Source organism: Engystomops pustulosus, chromosome 9 (assembly GCF_040894005.1).
Source record: "Engystomops pustulosus chromosome 9, aEngPut4.maternal, whole genome shotgun sequence".
Classification (NCBI taxonomy): Eukaryota; Metazoa; Chordata; class Amphibia; order Anura; family Leptodactylidae; genus Engystomops; species Engystomops pustulosus.
In genome coordinates, this window is record NC_092419.1 from 34039543 (window position 1) to 34058374 (window position 18832).

At 41.1% G+C, this 18832-nt stretch overlaps 2 protein-coding genes across 4 annotated transcripts in view; both read right to left on the bottom strand.

Moving 5' to 3' along the window:
- GPC4 (glypican 4) overlaps positions 1-14749 on the bottom strand; it is a 61921-nt gene extending 47172 nt beyond the window's left edge. Inside the window, exon 1 of one of the 3 annotated variants that reach the window (XM_072123708.1) lies at positions 14695-14749. Coding sequence is in view for 2 of the 3 variants with exons in the window: in XM_072123706.1 (XP_071979807.1) it covers positions 9910-10060 (151 nt within the window). In the remaining variant the exon portion in view is untranslated. Of the gene's footprint in view, positions 1-8688; positions 8800-9909; positions 10406-14694 lie in introns of those variants that run through there. The other 2 variants (XM_072123706.1, XM_072123707.1) reach the window with 2 other exon arrangements.
- The window catches only part of LOC140077158 (P2R1A-PPP2R2A-interacting phosphatase regulator 1-like), a 981687-nt gene that overhangs the window by 342921 nt on the left and 619934 nt on the right, over positions 1-18832 (bottom strand). The window lies entirely within an intron of this gene.

Below are 18832 nucleotides of genomic sequence, written 5' to 3' on the forward strand. Positions count from 1 at the left end.
TTAGCACACCACCATGTGCAGGGAACCTAATAGTCTGCGAAGCTACAGCACCCCCAGAGCCCGTGGCTCTTCAGCATAATTTTGAAGGTTGATTTTAGAAGTAGGCCATCGATAAAGATAAGATTATCACAGTCACATTGCCATAAATCTATAAGCAAGTGTCTCTGGTTTATCATGCTTGAAGTTAATGGCAGATTTCCTTTATTGAATTCCACCTCATATTGTGATCATGCTCTTAAAAGGGAACCTGTCAGCATAAATTGTATTAAAACAATACAACTGTTCTATGGATCTTCTAAGTACAGGCAGTCCCCGGGTTACATACAAGATAGGGCCTGTAGGTTTGTTCTTAAGTTGAATTTGTATGTAAGTCGGAACTGTATCTTTTATCATTGTAATCCCAGCCAGAACTTTTTTGGTCTCTGCGACAATTGGATTTTAAAAATGTTGGGTTGTCATAAGAACCAATATTAACAATAAAGCTTTATTACAGACACTTCTGATAACTGTTACAGCTGTTTATTGTAGCCTAGGACTAAAGTACAATAAATTACCAATATCCAGAGGTCCGTTTGTAACTAGTGGTCGTCTGTAAGTCGGGTGTTCTTAAGTAGGGGACCGCCTGTAGTGTTGACAAGAAGTGGTAGGTAGACTGTGGAGCAGGGAGTCATATATTTCAAGTAGATGACATGGTCTATGCAAAAATCAGGATAACAAGCAAAGTTTTGGGCAGATTGTGACATGTGCAGCAATAAATTTTACTGGGATGGAGCACACCTCACTACTTACAAGGAAGTGTCTTCTATATTTATGCAGAAGAAACCTGCAAAGGCAAGTAGTGAAATAATTTTTTTTTTTTTTTTTTTAAAGTCAATGAACCTAGATCCAAGACTAGAACATATGTGAATGATAAATCTGTAGCTAAATATACTGCTGTTCTTTAGACATCCAGGATCACATCATGGGAGGGGAATATTAAACTGTAAAATTAGCTTAAGAATCAAATAAAAAGACGTTACATGGGATGTAATACAGTCTATTTCTAATGAAACCGCTACAACAGAAGAGGAATTTTGGGTGGTTTAAGAAACCTAGGCCTGCTTTCACCCAGTATGGGACCAGCACCCTAAAGCTGCCATATAGGATCCATTGGGCAACCACGCCTGTAAAAAGGTTTGGATAAAACAAGTATAGAAAAGGACCAATGTAAATCCATTACCAATCTCACTGCCTTTCGGGGGACTACTGGCAGAAATTGACCTAATGAACCTCTAACAGTATGTCGTCAAGAAGTTAAAAACCTTATAGATCATGTATCATTCATGGTCCAGTGTGGTGGCATCATCCAGAAAATCAACTTTGAAGTGAGGTATAAATCTGTTGTATAGAGTCATGGAGGCGGAGAGAACTCAGCATTGAAGTCAAACTGTCCCTTCCTCAGATTGCCCCCCTTCACTGTCCTGCTTCCAGGGCCATCATAACCTGACCTGCTGAATTCTGGTACATGTAATCACACATAGCATAGAGGTGGTCTGAGGCAGGGAAAGCTGGACTTAAGTACGAAACACTCCACTTCTGTGAACTACCAACCAATTTCCATCTCACTCCAAAGTTGAATTTCTGGAGTTTACCACCATGATTGACCATGAAAGAATCATGACAACGTACTGGTAGTGGTTTATTAAGTCAATTTCTGCTGACAGGTTCCCTTTAAGAGCACAATCACAATATGTGGTGGAATTCCTTAAAAGAAATCTACCATCAAAATCCAGGGACACTTAATCATAGATCCAGGTAGCATGACTGTGGTAATAGTCTTCCACATGTTATCTATGGCCAGAAGGGCTCCTGGAGGGCTGTTTTCAGAGCCCATTTGTTCTGCAGATTCAAAGGCTGTTACAGTGTGCAAGTAGCATTTCCCTGTCCTATTGTGTGAGATTACATCAGGCAGAAGGAAAGAACTGCTGAGGGAGATGGGGAGACAGTGTAGTGCAGCATGTGAAGCTACAGCACAGAAGGGCTCTGGTAATCTACGTGCCTGTCTTAGGTTTTGCATGATTGATAGTAGGAACTGGGAATTTGCAGCATTTTAGATGACTATGAGTGCTAGGAGCATACAGGAGAACCAAAGAATTATCTACTTTTTGATTTCTAAAAAAACACAACCATTTTTATTAAAGTTTTAAGCCACAGCCAAGTTTTGAATTAAATAGGGATTGGAAATTTAAAAGGGAAGGACATCATACCACCCGCATGTCTGGCTTTGGCTAAAAAAAAATAAAAAAAAAAAAAAAAAAAATCATACCAACGCTTTTCCAAAAGTGCTATGTTTGAAACTTATTTAAGACAAACACGGGCAAGCATAAAATAATATAAAACTTTTTTAAAAATCCATTGTAACTTTAAATAACAAGTCCTGCTGTGGATATTTTAGGTAGACACCCCTTGGATCAGATTTGCAGCAGCTTGTGGCTGAGGACGCGAGTCATACATGTGTCATACCAGTAACGGTAAACACTTCTCCTCCGGTCTATTTTAGCCGCCTAGAGGTATTTGCTTGGGTCTGTCTGTGTTGTGACAGTGTTCTGGATGAAAATGAATGCTTCCACCACTCCACATTTTTGAACCATTCAGTCCTGCATTTTTGGTATTGTGTAACGTGGTGCGGAGTTGCACTGCATGAGCTCAGAGTCCTTGGTGGTCTCCCAAGGTTTCTGGCTAAAAAGGCATCCCTTTTGTTCTGGAAGATAAAGCCGTCCAGTAGGTCATTCAAAAGTCCAAATAAAGGCTTCGGCGGGCCTTGGGAGGGAGATGAAGGATGGGACAAAAAAACAAAAACATAGAATGTTGGGTAACACATTAGTAACCATTTCCTTTGGAATAGTCTAGGTCCCCATCTCAAGAGCACAAATGACAACATCTGAGATTTACCATATGATCCGTTCAATACATCAATGCCTATTGCAGTACAGGCAGTCCCAGGGTTACATACAAGATGGGTTCTGCAGGTTTGTTCTTACGTTGAATTTGTATGCAAGTCGGAACTGTATATTTTATAATTGTAACCAGAGTCAAAAATGTTTCTGGCCTCTGTGACTATTGGATTTTAAAAATGTTGGGTTGTCATAAGAACCAGGATTAACAATAAAGCTTTGACAACTGTTATAGCTGCTTATTATAGCCTAGGACTAAAGTACAGTAAATTTTCAACATCCAGAGGTCCGTTTGTAACTAGGGGTTGTCTGTAAGTCAGGTGTTCTTAAGTATGGGACCGCCTGTACGAGTATAGCTCAACCCCCAACTCGAGTAGAGCGCCAAACTTTAACGTTAATAAACGTCTTGTGCAGGTACGAAGCCACAACCCCGGAGAAGCAAATAACTGAGCCTGTCCCAAAAGGAATCAATCGTTGCATTATGAAGCAGGAAAGACGGCACCAGACTTTCCACTGCTTACGCATCCCTGGTATGAAGGGAGCCGTCCAAAATTCTAAAATATTACCGAAAATGTAAACGGTTCTTTTAGACCAGGATTTCCTGAGCAAAAAAAAACTTCAATTAACACAAGATGTGAATGCGACAGAGCCAGCAAACATCTCTAGGCCTCTGCCATTCCAGGAACAGGGGGGAGAATGTTTCCCAGGTGTGTGTGAAGAGTTTCTAGGTTGTCAAATACGTTCACATTACACATTAAAAATGGGAGCGTAAAAGGTTACATCGGGATAACGCGAAGTTACAATTTACAAACAAGAGAGAAAACATTGCTGCCTCAGACGCTTCTGCGGACGGCTAATAATTGACAGTGTGCTGGTCTAAGCAAGATTTGTGTCTGCATCTGATAGGCCCGTGACTCAGAGACCGGGTCTGAATCATGGTGCACTGATAAGGGGGTCCGGACACATGGTCTGCGTAGACCGCCAAGATGTGTGCATGGATAAACACGTTACAACCTTGATCATGCATGGAAATCCAACAAGTCAACTATAAAAAAAATAAAAATCATGACCTAAAATGGGAGAACAAAATACATATTAGATCCAATATACTAAAAGGGTTCCCTTCATCATGAAAATGCAGTGTATTATAGAGCAGAGGGATCTGAGCACATGGATATATAGTTTTGTGGGAAAAGATGCTTTATAACTTGTATTTTCTGTATTTATATCTTTGCCCATTCAATGCTGTGGCCTCACTAGCGATTGGCATATTTCCCTTAATGCAGTCGATTAACGCCGTCTAGGACTGGCCTCCTGACTTCAATCTGCTCAGCTTCTCCTGCTCTATAACATGCCGAGAGCAAAATATATCACATTTAAAGTGCACCTCATCTTTCAAAATAAACTTTGAATACATCTCAGTCTATGTATCCTGCACAGGTAGGACGGGTTCACACAACATATCCGATTGTATTTCAAGTTGGTTGTCTCAAAATTAATCCAAAAACTACCACTCCAACGTTGTATGCAATAAGGCCACATGACACAATTTTATTAATGGAGTCAGCCCCAAAAAGCATGATTCTGTTTTCCATCAAAATGAATAGGAGATTCTCTCAGGTCCTTTTTAAGAAAAAAAAAAATTGCCACCTTAAAGGAACACTCCAGTCAAAGCCGATCCATTGAATTATACCTTGTGCAGGGCCCGAAGGGAGAAGCATGATTCTAGGTTCTTGCAAGGTTCTAGGAATACAATCAAAATGAGACCTGCTCCTTCCTTCAAGCCCTGCACCATGTACTATTCAATTAATTAGCTTTCACTGGAGCATTCCTTTAAGGTGGCAATTTAAAAAAAAAAAAAAAGCTAGTCACTCAAAGGATCCAAGGACACTCCAATACTGATGCTCCACGATCCACCGTTGCCTTGCAAATCAAGGTTCAGGAGATGTCCCGTCTCTGGAGGACACCACTACTGCAGCCAATCAGTGAATGTATCAGATCATGATTTAAAGGCGAAGTGCGACCAAGCAGGGCCAGGAACTGAGAAACTAGGGGACGAGTCTGAAGTGTACAGATTTCTTGATATTTATGCAGGTGGCCGGATCATTTCGGATTGACCACTTTTTTCCATTCATTCCAAGAAGCACAAACACAATCTGCTGCCCCAGCAAGTCATCAGCACTGTAGAACGGTTTATGTACAGGTCCATGTTGTACACGTTTGTTAAATTGCCCATTCAACAACATTGTCTTCCATATGGCAGCATACAGGACAGCTGTCAGAAAGACAAAGCTACATAAAGTTCCTTCGGAACTAATCGGTCTATTGAACATAAAGATAAGGAGATCTGGTCTTCATGCTAATAAACTGACCTTCCGGGATCACAAACCATCATAGATCAATGGTGGCATTTACAGAAATTTAGGTTATGTAACACTTTCAACAATGCGAGTCTTGGATACATGGTAGATGTGGCAAGTTGTATACAGATGGGGAGGAAGCAGACCCTGGGGGATGGGGGTAAACAAAGTCCACACTTGCCTACTGACTAATCCAATACTAACAACACCATTTACAACCACTAAATGTCCCCAAAAATGTTTGTAAACATATTTGATCCTCCAAGAACAAAATGTTACAAAAACATATAGACGTATGACTAATAAACCAGTAGAACCAAACTATAAAGCAAAAAATGCTGAGCTCATCAACAAGTCTTTTGTTCCTATTCCAAACTCTTTTACAGTAAATGCTGAGATCTAGGAAAACTTTAAGACGTTTAGTACAAAAAAAATTAAAATAAAACCAGCACTTTATTAACTTTCCCATCCAACCTTAGAAATTTAGGTCTGTATTTATTGTTATGCAACTTAGCTCAATGGTGCAGGAGGAGTGGCTTTCTGGTACCCCGATCTCTTGTTTCAACACTGCCCTACAGCACCCCTTAATACCTAAATGACCTCTCTCATAAAAAGAAAAAGATTGGCTGCACCAGTAGGCATAGCCCCGCCCCCTGAGCACTAAGCAGCTCATGCAGTTACAATAAGGGATTCTCCAGACATTATAAATCGTTGAGAGAAGAGGTTGGATTTACATGTTTGACTCTTTCCCACGAGAGATAAGCCGCTGCCAGATATCTGCCAGCAACTTACTCCTTTTTTAACTTTTCTTTTGAGTCGGCAGAAGGAAGTAAAAATTCCCTGGGTGTCATCTCATAGGCACTTACAGTTTACATCAAGTAATGGTATTCCACCAGACTGCACTGTCTGCAACCTAAAATATCCAGCAGAGGCAAATGTTCAAAAATGTTTCTAGAAACTTAACATTCAGCTGGCCATCTAAACTTTAGTTGCTTTGACTTACCAACCCACAAGGATTAAGGCTCCAACAACATGCAAACACACAAAAACAATTAAAAACTAACAAAAGTTATAAGAAAAGGCCCAAAACTAAAAACATGTTGCAAATTCTGTGTGTGCATTTTCTCATTCTGAAGGGTAGAAATATTTCTTGTGGCTCAGATCAAATTTCGCCTGGAGAAATTCAGTCTTTCCGGCCTCCTTTACAGAAACAGACAAAACTTGAAAAAGAGGGGAGGGGAGGATGTTTGTAACCTTTAAGTAGCATCAAGAGGTGGATATACATTAAAAAAAAAGTTCTAAGTTTGACCCAAAAAGATTCTGATACAATTTTTAGCTATTCCAGTAGACAGCAAAAGGTTCCATGAAGAGGCGTTCAGCTTCAACAAAGTATGAGGCCTACATGGAGATATAGTCATTGGAACCGGTCATTCCACTACCACTTCAAGATAACTTTATTAATGGGCAACTATATAAAAAAATTGAGGACACCACCACAAATATAAAATTTGGTGGGATCTCAAAGATCATAAATTGATCACAAATCCTGTGGATAGGTAATATGTGACATTACAAACAATACTCTGAGTACTTTCTACCATACAGGTTTCTATAGCGGCCTACCGGGCCAAGAAGTCTACAGTAGTGTGTCCCCTCTTGGCATACAGTGAGTCTTCTGCAATCACTACGGTTGTATAATTAATTCAGAAAGATCAGCAATAAAACTAAAAAAAAAAACACAACATCTGCTGCTTAGCCTCTAAATAGTGGAGGTCAAAGGGCACCCAACATTGAATTAAGACTATACAAAGTTGTATCATATATAGTCCCAGTCTGCTCCCATGAAAAGCAGAAGGCATGATGGCTTGATCCGAAACTATATAACATATCAAAGACTCAGTGTAAGGACATTTTACTTGTAAGGATAGCAGTAGACCCGAAAAATTTATAGAGTTTACTCAAGACGAAAATTTTAAAAAAATCTACATTTACAATACTACTTTTATGCACAGAAGTTGGGAAGTTTAGTATCGGATACCTTGGACATAACGGTTCTCCTGAATAAAAATGCCTGTACAGAAAAACAGAACGATTGAGTGACACTTCCCCTTTTTTTCCAAGCCACCTATTTGTGGCCCAGATGATGTCCCTGGAAAAAAAAACACTGGAGCCTACCAGCTGCTCTGAAAAGCACACCTACAGAGGAGAACAGTGGAGGATCTGTGCTCGGCAGAGTTTCCATCATGATTGGAAGTTTAAATGGAGAATGATTATGCTAATTTCTCCTTCGTATTAACTGGAATATATGCGCCAAGCGAGGTTCCAGCAGTAATTGGACAGTTCCATTTCCTTGGACAAATATACGTTCTTGAGTTGAGCCTGTTTCAAACCCCACAAAGTCAACTAGACGTTTAGAAGTTGGATCTCAAAAACATTCAAAGCCACCAACACAAAATATCTTGATATAGTTTAAAGGGACATTGATGACCTGGTTCCTGCTCTATATCATGACCCACTGCTGCAACAAACTCAACATTTAAGTAAATGCTAATTATTTTCAAGAAATATTACTTGTATGCAGAGTAATAAAGATGAGCGTTCTGATGTTCACTGTGTATGTGTCTGGTTTCCTAGGTAGAACACATATGCTTGATGACAATCTCTGATGGACTAATACCAAATATTACTATCTTTAAGACTTGTCACTCTATATGCTCCACCATTATACAGTTAAATGGTCTCCAACTGTGCTCTAAAAGGTAAAAAGCAACATCCAAAAACATAAAACTAATGTAATCACACTTAAGAGCATCCCTACGACAATCGGTGTATCACACTGGCCACCCAATAAGTGCCTAAACTGGTTTCACTTCTGCATCATTTATAAGACCAAATATAAAGAATATACTCCCACTTCTTGAAACCTAACAGCACCCCCCAAAACTTCCCCTCAGCTGTATTATTAAGGCAACTGCAGAACATGTCATCAAGTCCAGATTCCACAGCAATATTCAAGTGGTATATTTTGAAACCAAACATTTTGAAAAGGAACGGGAAGGTGCCAGACATAAATTCTCAAAGACCATCTGTAGGACTGAAAGGGTTATTGTGCCATGCTGTCTTGAATTACCCAAAAGCCCCCACCTGGCAAGGTCTATAGCAAAATCTACAAGTATAAATAATAAATTGTACAAGTGTAAATCGTTCCACCTGAAACTATTGAGAAACATGAGATGGAAACATTGAGACAACTCAATCAGCTTCTTGTAGGACCTAATCAGCATATAGATACCACCTACTCACAAAGAGTATAAAGTACTGAACAAGAGTATACAAGGGGTAGAGCAAACAATGCAGAATAAAGGCTGCACATGGCACAAAGCATTAGCACTAACAATGGGAAGGAGCGTCCAATAGGTAATAAGGTGGAGTGAGGAAATCCTGCCCCAAGGTGCAATTAAAGAGTGTGAATGCAGGAGCACACCACGTCTGCATAACACATGCTTGGTGGGACACTTGGATGACTGAGCCCAATCCAGACCTTGCTTCCTGTGTCTGAATCTCTATAGCTGGCCTTAACCCTTACCATCACTGATCCTTGCCCCTACATCATGGACATCTGGTCATAGAAGGGATTATCAGAAAACTACCAGATCTGATGGATCGTAAACCATAGGCACACTTCACATAGCTGAACTTAACCCTAATTGAAGCACTAGCACCAATAGTGAGGCCGACCCTTGTCCTTACATCATGAACATCTGGGCATAAGTACAGTTTATCAAAAAGGTAAGGGAAATGAACTGTAGGCACATTCCGATTGACTGTACGGTTACAATTAGCAGGATTTCTTACTCTAATAACTCCCACCAATAGTGAGCCTAACCCTTGCCCCTACAACCCGGGACATCTGGTCATATAAGGGTTTATTACAAAAATATGGGATCTGAACTGTAGGCAAACTTTACATTCTGATTGACTGAATGGTTATGATTAGTAGGATTTCTTACCCTAATAACTACCACCAATAGTGAGCCTAACCCTTGGCCCTACAATCGGGACATCTGGTCATAGAAGGGTTCATTACAAAAGTATGGGATCTGAACCGTAGGCACACTTTACACATTCCGGTTGACTGAACGGTTCCGATTACTATGATTCCTTACCCCCAATTACTACTGGAGCAATTCCCACGAGAATGACCCTTGTCCCTACATCACGGACATGTGATCGTAGAAAGGTAGGTTTATTAGGAAAATATAGGATACGGTTGAGCGTTAAGATTAGTAGGAATTCTTTTAGGACAGTCAAGTCACTAGATGATCTACGGACAGTTCTGAGTGATCCCAAACCGGTTGTTGTTTTGTAAAAGGTCTGCCCCGGGGGGTGCTCTGCATTTAAGATTCTCCTCCGTTTCCCTTCTTACCTGGCCCCACAGCCAGAAAAAGAGAGGTGGGGTAAGAATTCTTCCATAACGCCCTCTGGTCACCAGCCTATCCAGTGTACGGTGCCCCCCCCACACCGATACAGAATTGTGGACACATCACCAGGACATATCGGAATACATTGATTATCGATTTCTCCATAGGAGGCGATCAGGTCATATTGTTACTCACCATTGATTTCATGGACTGGAGCATCATTCAGGTTGAAGCCTTTGGACTCGTAAAGTTTCCGCACCTCCAGACAACTTTTGCTCTTGTCAGCCAGGACGGTCAGGCTGCACAGGGCTAAAGTGCAAAGCAGCAGAGGGGAGATCCAGAGCATGGTGCAGGCACAGGGCAAACAATGGGGGACAGAGATGAGGGGAGGTGGATACTAAGTATCTGCTCCGCTTCCTTGTGGCTCCCAGGGGCAGCAGCTCCCGATCTCTCTTTGTCCTGATGGCAACTTTTGCTCGGCACAAGAAGTTTACAAAGTGCAGCAGTCCCCGCAGCTCTGCCCCTGCCGCCGCTCCGGAGTCACTCTGCTCCCTAATCCCCCTCCTCCAGCCCTATGTCCGGGGCGCACTGCGTAGGGATCTGGCAGTGGGCGCAAGGCGCAAGAGGACGCATGCGCAGAGCTGGGAGCGCAGCCTGGAATGCTGGAGGGAGGGCGCTCAGCTGTTTAACCCCTGCAGGGAATGGCGCTACGTGTGTGCCACACAATACGTGTAGTGTTTAACACATTCACCAGGAATGCGGCGTTAACCCATTCACTTTTGTCTCATTTAACACCTGCGAGGCCGGAGTGTATTGATATGACTGAGCCCTGTGCTGGATTTTCAGTCTTGGAGGGTAGAAATAAGGATTCTGGGGGGGGGTAGATTGAGTTAGTATAGGAATAAGGGGGCAGTGTCTGAGGTAACTTTGTGCTTTTAGGGGAGAGGTGGCACAATGTCTTCATTGCTTCCCATTCACACAGAGAGCCATAGAAACAATGTTAAACAATCACATTGCACGGACGGTAAAACAAAATGCAAAAAAATGAATATTAAATGACGTGTAAATACTAAACTGGTTGTTGCGTCTTATGTTTACGTGTACGGTAGATGCCAGTGCACCCGGTGGAGGCCAAGGCCATTTTTTTTAATGTTTGGTTGTGTCCGCATTGGCAAAACGCATTGGAAAACGCACCTCACAAACGCAGACCTCTAAAAACGCAATGGACAATTCTATGTTTCGATATGAATCAATAACGCAATGTAATAAACTCCACAGGAACGCCACATGTGTCACCGGCCTCAAAGATCACCCAGGTATCTGTGGTGGTTGTTACTTTTATATACAGTGACATCCAGGAGAAAGACATATTATATATATATATATAGCGCAGTACTTGTATGTTACATGTTCACATGTGGCATTTGCGTTACATTTCCAAACACTACGCATGGCATGGCCTCTTCCTGCAATCACCTATTGAAGTAAGACTTCTTTCACATACGTTCGGCTGGAGGTGAGCACTCCTCACCCATCCCCTCTCCATAGGGAGCCATGCTGCCGGGTTGTACGTATGGCAAAAGAGCACACTCTATATTTTTTCCTGGGGGGTGATGCGGTACAGTGACACACGTGTGTGCTCAATGTACCGTGCACAATGCATTTTCAATGGCTGTTCGTACAGCTGGCATACGGCTGCCATGTACGGTCGTCTGAAAGGAGCCTACATTTGTGTTTGCTTCCCATTCAACTTCCAATTTTGTCGATTCATGATGGAACATAATACTGATGGTCCTGATGCAAGTGTGAACTAGGTAGCCTCTATACTTTTACTGAAACTGAGATACAGTACCAGACATGACCACTACCAGGGGCTTGTTATAGTTATTTCATTGTCTGGTCAGTGCCGCCTTTCACACAACTGTATATGGCAATGCACATCTATGGTGGCTAGCTGCCATTTGTATGGTGGCTAGCTGCCATTTGTATGGCTAGCTTAGGGTCGCCATAGAAGTACATTGAGCACGGGACGGTATGGTGAGACACACTTTTGTCTTCGTATCGTGCTGTCACTGGAGAAAAGATAGAGCATCCTCTATACGCTGCTGTATGTACAGTCCGGGAGCACGTCTCACTATAGCATACGTTCGTGTAAAGGTAGCCTTGTGGCCATGTGGGCAAGTAGTACAGACACATGCCTCCATTTTGGATTTCCATCCACTTTTTTCCTAGAAGGTCTCCGCTTTTCATGACTTTCACACATCTGTCTAGCCAGAGTCGTCTATTATGATTGGTCCACACAAAAGAAATCTGCATATAATCCCCCAACCATATAAGGCCCAGTTCACATTTGAGTTCGAAGCTCAATTCCACCACTAAATCCATAACAACGGAAGTCTATTCAAATAACCTGCGTGGTGCAAATGGACACTAATGGAAGCCATTAAAAGTCTATTGAGATCCGTGGACATTTCAATGGATCAGTTAGACTTTCATTATTATTGTTTTAGTGACTGAAGATAAAAATAGAGTGTGAACTGGGCCTTAACAACAATGCTGCATTATCTCAAATTTTCTACCATGATTGGATAATCATAATAATTAGGCTTATTACTTCATGTGGATCCATGGCAAGACAAAAAAAAAATAATGCTAATCGGGGGCAGAAGTCCTATGTAAATCAGAAAGTGGTGTTGACATAAAGGAATCCATATCAACATAACAAATACCTCATTTACATTTTTTTTACCTGGATTTGTATCATGGTAATGTAAAACCTCAACAGTATACACAGACCAAGTACATGTAAATATATCAATGGCGGGGGCGGGGGGCTGACACCCAACACTTTCCCTCACCTGCTGATGGAAGAGAACCCACTGTTCAGACAAAGGCCCCTTTCACACTTGCGTTTTTCAGGCACATTTTCTGCGCGTGCTTTTGACGCGGAGAACTTGCATTGCACTCTGACCCATTGTAACCAATGGGTCTTTTCAGACTTGCATTTTTTTTAACGCGCGTTTAAATCTCAACATGCTCTACTTTTGCAAGTCACGCGTGTGAAAAACGCACCATACAAGTCTATGGAGATGCATCAAAAACGCATTGCACTCTGAGACACTTGCAAGTGCAATGCGTTTTTCACGCATCAATTGCCATAGAAAAGATAGAGCTCAGTCCTGAGTCCATTTCATGTGCATTACCTGCGCGTGAAAAACGCATTGAAATTGCATTGAAAACGCGTGTGAAAAACTGAGACACTGATCAAACTCTGTGTGAAAACTGATTGCACTCTGATGCAAAATGTGCGTTTTTCACTGACAAAACCCTGATCGCACCCTGATCAAACTCTGACGTGATCTGCAACGCAAGTGTGTAAGGGGCCAAAGGCTGTGATCTGCTCATTATGGACATTATGGAAAATTGATTTCTATGAGTGTTTTCACATTGGTATGCATTTTCACTGATCCGTTGTCCGTGGAAAAAATTATGAACCATGTCCTATTTTTTTCATGGAATGCGCATCACGGAAGGCAACAGAAGTCTATGGCTCCGCAAAAAAAAAAAAAGATGAAACATCCATTTTTTTTCACTGATGAGGCTGAAAATGAGGCTGAGGTGTGATCTTTTCAAAGCAATGTTAAACCTTCAGTGTTTTTTGCAGCCAGAGACAAAATGGATGCATCACGGAGACAACACGGGAGAAAAACGGAGACAAAACGCAACAGATGCGCAACTGAAGCTTTCCCAACAATGTCAAAGAGCCCCTAGATTCTTAAGGTGCGGTCACATGTTATCATTTTGACTCTGTTTAGAAACAGGGACGGGGTTCGGCCCGACTGCATATGTGAACCTGATGGAGCTCTTCATATTAATTTGCATAATTATAAAAGTTGATTTTAGAAGGAAGGAGGCCATGTACAACAAATATAAGAAGATTAACACAGTCACAGTCCCAGGATCTATGAGTAAGTGTCCCTGGTTTATCTTAATGGATTTTGATGGTAGATTTCCTTCAAGCAACCTCTTCCAAAGGTTTGCCAACGCCTGCTCTGCACTGTTCGGATGTTTTTTTTTCTCCAAAAAATGTGATTTTTTTTTTTTACTGCCACAATGAAAACATTTGTGACTTTTTCAAATGTCCACATCTGGATTCTAAAGATGTATCAGATGCAGAACTAAAACTTTCGGCAGAATAAAAGTTGCAAATATAAGATGAAAAAACTAAGAACTAAGATAAATCCCCAAACCCCCAAATGCTTAGAGAAGGACAATAACTCAATTAGATAAATGGAACTGATTCTCAGTTACAGAAATGTCTTTGAATGTGTGAATGTCCTGGTGCTGCACTGTGCTGATACACATGAGCTGGTAGAGAGGAAGTGACATGTGAGCATGTGCATGTTGGCCGCTCACACTTCCTGGCAGACAGAGTTTTTTTCCCTATTACAAACAATTGTGGAAGGGCAAACTATACAGTTTTTGGCACATGCCACCATTTCTACCTGGCACTTTCCTCCTAGGTGCCACCACCTGCACCACATCTAATGCATACAGTACTGTGAGTTGTATACTCTGCGTTCCAGTAATATGAAGGCAGCAGTACAAACATATATTTTTTTTACCTTTAAAGGTAATTAAGTAGTAGTATTTTGTCATTTGGTTCATGCCAACTTAGATGGTTCCAAATATTTGCACACTCACAGGTCTAGGCCATTTGAACCCTAATTCTTATTAACCCTCTAGAGGTCTCTGTGTGATTGACTTCCTGTGAATTACAGTATAACACCATCTTTCTGATCCCTCCTCTTCCCAGCTCTCCCCTCCTTTATTTGTATATTCTGTGAATACTGTTGATGATTATCTAATGGCTCCAATACACATCATCACCTGAAAGTTCATGTGTAGTGACTGGAGATAGCTGCTGCCAAGGGTATATTTCACAAGACCAAGAGGATTGGCCAATGACTTAAAGCTTACTTCATCTTTAGGAAAGTCGGGAAGCCTCATACACATTAAATGGTCGACCAAACCCTACAAAATCAGAACAGATATCTGCTAGGTATTGGGGACCCTGAGAGAGTAGGAGCGTCTGCACAATAACCTTTAAAGTTATAACAATACATGACTTCCAAGTGTCCTAAAGGTTCTTTTACACAGGTCAATCTGCCCAAATCAGGCACCGATTGATAACGTACAAATAGAAGGGCGTGACCTCGGTAAAAGAGGGTGTGTCTGTTCTAAAAATAACCTGTGCGCCAGAAAATTCAGCCAGTGCACCAGAGCATTCAATATTGTGGTGCAGCAAACTAGACTAACTAATATGAGGTGAAAAGTGCGACTCACCAGAGATCTCAGCAGAGATCTGTCTAGTTCTGCTCTGCACTGGTCCAAAGACAGACACATTAATACATCTCCTCAATGATTGTGGTGTTGAATGAGATATCATAACCTTTTCCCCAAATAAACTTTACATTATGATGACAGCAAATCCCCAAAATCGTCTTCTAAAATGGGCAGTTTTATGACTATAGAAACAATGTGATCAGTTGGTAAACAAGCATTTGGTGATTGATTGTATGATCCTTTACATTTTTACCCCTACATTTTTTATATAATCCTGCCTTACTTTGCTTTTCCCTGCTTCCTGCTTGTAAGAGTTGACAAGGAGCAGCCTGTCACAAGCAGGAGGCAAGGGAGACGGAAGCTGTTTCACTAAAATTGTGAGACTGTGGTGGGAATACATCAGTTAAACCCAGGTATACTATATCAGGTATATCAGGTATACTAAACTAATCCCAATCCTTTACAATGATTTTAATAGTTCTGTATAGATAGAACATTTTTTTACTTGAGTGCTTCACAGATCGACACCTTTATATTATACTGAATTTACTATTTTCTATGAAAACCACATTTAGTGCAGAACGTGAGAAAAATATATACCATGTTTTCTATTAAAGGCAGGCTAACCACCATGCTGCATTTTGTAATGCAATGTGGGAAGATTGATTCAGAAATAAACACATAAACAATATATAAATAATCATTTAGAATTCTTTATTTATATAGCGCACACAGATTACGCAGCGCTGCACAGAGCTTGCATTTGTGCACATATGATAAGAAAACACATATGCTCACTGTTATATAAAAACATATACCACATATATTAACATATATGATACATGGATGGAGGTTATTGATGGAGTAGTGGCTCTCGCGCATATATAATATACTGTAGACACCCACTCCAGGAGTAGACACAGGAGTTTACCATGCGGGACAAGAAGGAAGAAAGGGACCAACTATGGGCAGTCGGCTGGAGCAAGGTTAGGGTCAAGCTGATTTCAGTTAATCCATGTGAGAACTGAAAATATGCCAGGTCACCGTCCAGTGATAGAAATTGTCAAGATCTGTTTGAATTAGCCCCAAGAGACTGGTGGTCATAGTGACCTCTTACTTGACTTTACCCTTCAACAAAACGTACAGCAATGTAGAAATGTTATTTTTGGTAAGACATTTTATAGAGTTACCAAGTCTTTTGAGTTCTTCAAAATATTTGCGCAGTTGTAGGTTTTCATATTTTGTCTAGAGAAATGTTAAACCTACTATATGCATATTTTTGCAAGAGATTTGTAATCAGTGGACAGTGACTAAGCATATAGCCTTAAAATGTTCATAGAAAACAGTCTAAATAACACCACAGTTTTTCCATATAAAGGAAGGCAAAACATATATTTTTGGGGGCTACTTGGTTGCCCTGCCAGTCTCTGCTTCCTGGTCCCTTTTGACACACAGGAAATGCCTGCTCAGCCAATCACTGGGATCAGAAGTGACACAAAACATCCAATGATTGGCTAAGTGAGCATTTCCTGTGTTTCAAAACTAGACCAGGGAATTAGTGGCTAGCGGGAACCCTGTGAACATTGTAACAGGGGAACAAATTTAGATTTTTTTTTCCTATTTTTCCTCATCCTGAGTACTATATAAAAAGTTTTATCCCCCCCATCCATCATATAAATCCACCTGAGCTTCAAGTTTTGTCTTGCACTCACAGGTGGTCTTCTGTCCTCTCGGACACCATAATCCATACAATGCTTGGAGTGGGTCAACACAGTTTTCAGGGAACATGACCAGTTCCATGATGAACAGGAGACTCCTGGCCCTTCAGGTGTTCTGGAAGTTTTCCCTTTTTTCTGTTAGATGTTCAGAGAAGGTTTTCAAGTATGTATTTTAAAGAAAAACATTTAAAACTCTTTTAACCCCTTATCACCGACACTAGTTTTCAGCTCAATGACCAGACTCGATTTTTCAAATCTGACATGTCTCATGATAATTGGTTATAACTTCAGAACGCTTTAACATATCCGGGTGATTTTGAGAATGTTTTCTCGTGACACATTGTACTTCATGTTAGTTATAAAATTTAAGTGATAAGTTTTACGTTTCGTTCTGAAAAAAAGTGAAAATTTGGCAAAAGTTTGTAAAAATTCTTCATTTTCCAAGTTTGAAATGTTCTGGTTTCCAGACAAGATGTAAAACTACCCAAAAAGTTTGATAATTAACATTTACAGAATATCTGCTTTATGTTGGGATGATATTTTATGCTTCCGGTCATTTTTCTAGGATGTTATGAGGTGCAGAACTTTTGGGTGCGATTTTTCTTATTTTCATGAAAATTGCCAAAACTCACATTTTGAGGGACAACTCAGCTTTCAAGTGACTTTGAGAGGCCTAAATAATAGTAAAACCCCATAAATGACCCCACTATAGAAAGTTCACCCCTCAACATATCATCCGATCGCTTATTCAAGCCTTTACACTGCAATACACTTGTATTGCAGTGTATACTGTAAGTAACTGAGCATGCTGAGCATGCTCAGTTACACACAGCCGGGTCCTGCCAGGAGGCGGAACCCGGCACAGAGAGGAGCCGACAGCCCCGGGTCACTCGTCGGAACCCGGGGCAGCGGCAAGAGGGATCGGATCCCCCGGTAAGCACACCGGGGGGGTCCGATTCACGGGGGACACACTTGCACGCCGCGGTCATGCTTGACCACGGCGTGTAAGGGGTTAAACACCCAGGATCAGAGTTTTTCCGATCCCGGGTGTTAGTGCCGGGTCTGGGCTGTGATATCACAGCCCGACACCGGCACCAGTGAGACCCGGTGTCCCGAAAACTTCTTCTGACGCGCCGCCGTAGAAAGGCGTACGTGTCAGAAGAAGTACCCTTAATGACCGCCGTAAAAACCCGATAGGGCGGTCATTAAGGGGTTAAAATCCACTTTATTGTCCTATAAGTGATCCACTTACCAACCTGCTAGGATAGGCACCTCCATGTGTAAATTCAAGTTTCTAATCTAAAATTACAAATGCTCAGTATATTTTCCCATTTATATTCAGGACTTGGTTTTCCATTAGACTGTTTATATCTCCGGCACTGACAGATGCTTTCTGAAGGAGCCATTGTTTTATAACAAATGCAACCTATCGATTTTCTGAAAATAACATCAATCAGCCGCGGCACCTTCAAGGACCTGGTCTATTGATATACACAATTTCACTTTCCATGATCATGAATGCTGGTTTGATGATTTAACCAATACAATAGCACACAATAGACTGTCTCAATTACAATGATGTGGTTCTTCTCCCAGGTAATGTGGCCTTCACCTAGGGAAGTTATGTGGTAGTATAGGCTAGAAGATATTCTGAGGCAGGTATGTGTGATATGTCTCTTTATATCGGAATGCAAAATCCAATCTTTATCTATAAGTCCTAAAAATAAACCTCGGAAAAGGGGGGAAATTAAGGACTACAGTTGGCAAGTTTTGAACTGCACAAATGGCTATTATCTGAGGTCTCCAACTGTTTGTCCACGCGTGTCCTCAATAACCCATCTGTTTTGGATGGAAAGAGGGATATTGTCTTTGTGAATCATGTGAGGCATTTCCTTCATTCTTGTCATAGCTAGCAAATAACTTTCTATCACAGTTTTATAAGAGACAAAATAACTAATGTACAGGCATTGTGTAGTAATCATTTCTATAACCAGGCAAATATTTACTCATCGCTATATGATATGGATTTTGGGGAGTGCAAGGAACAAAGAGGA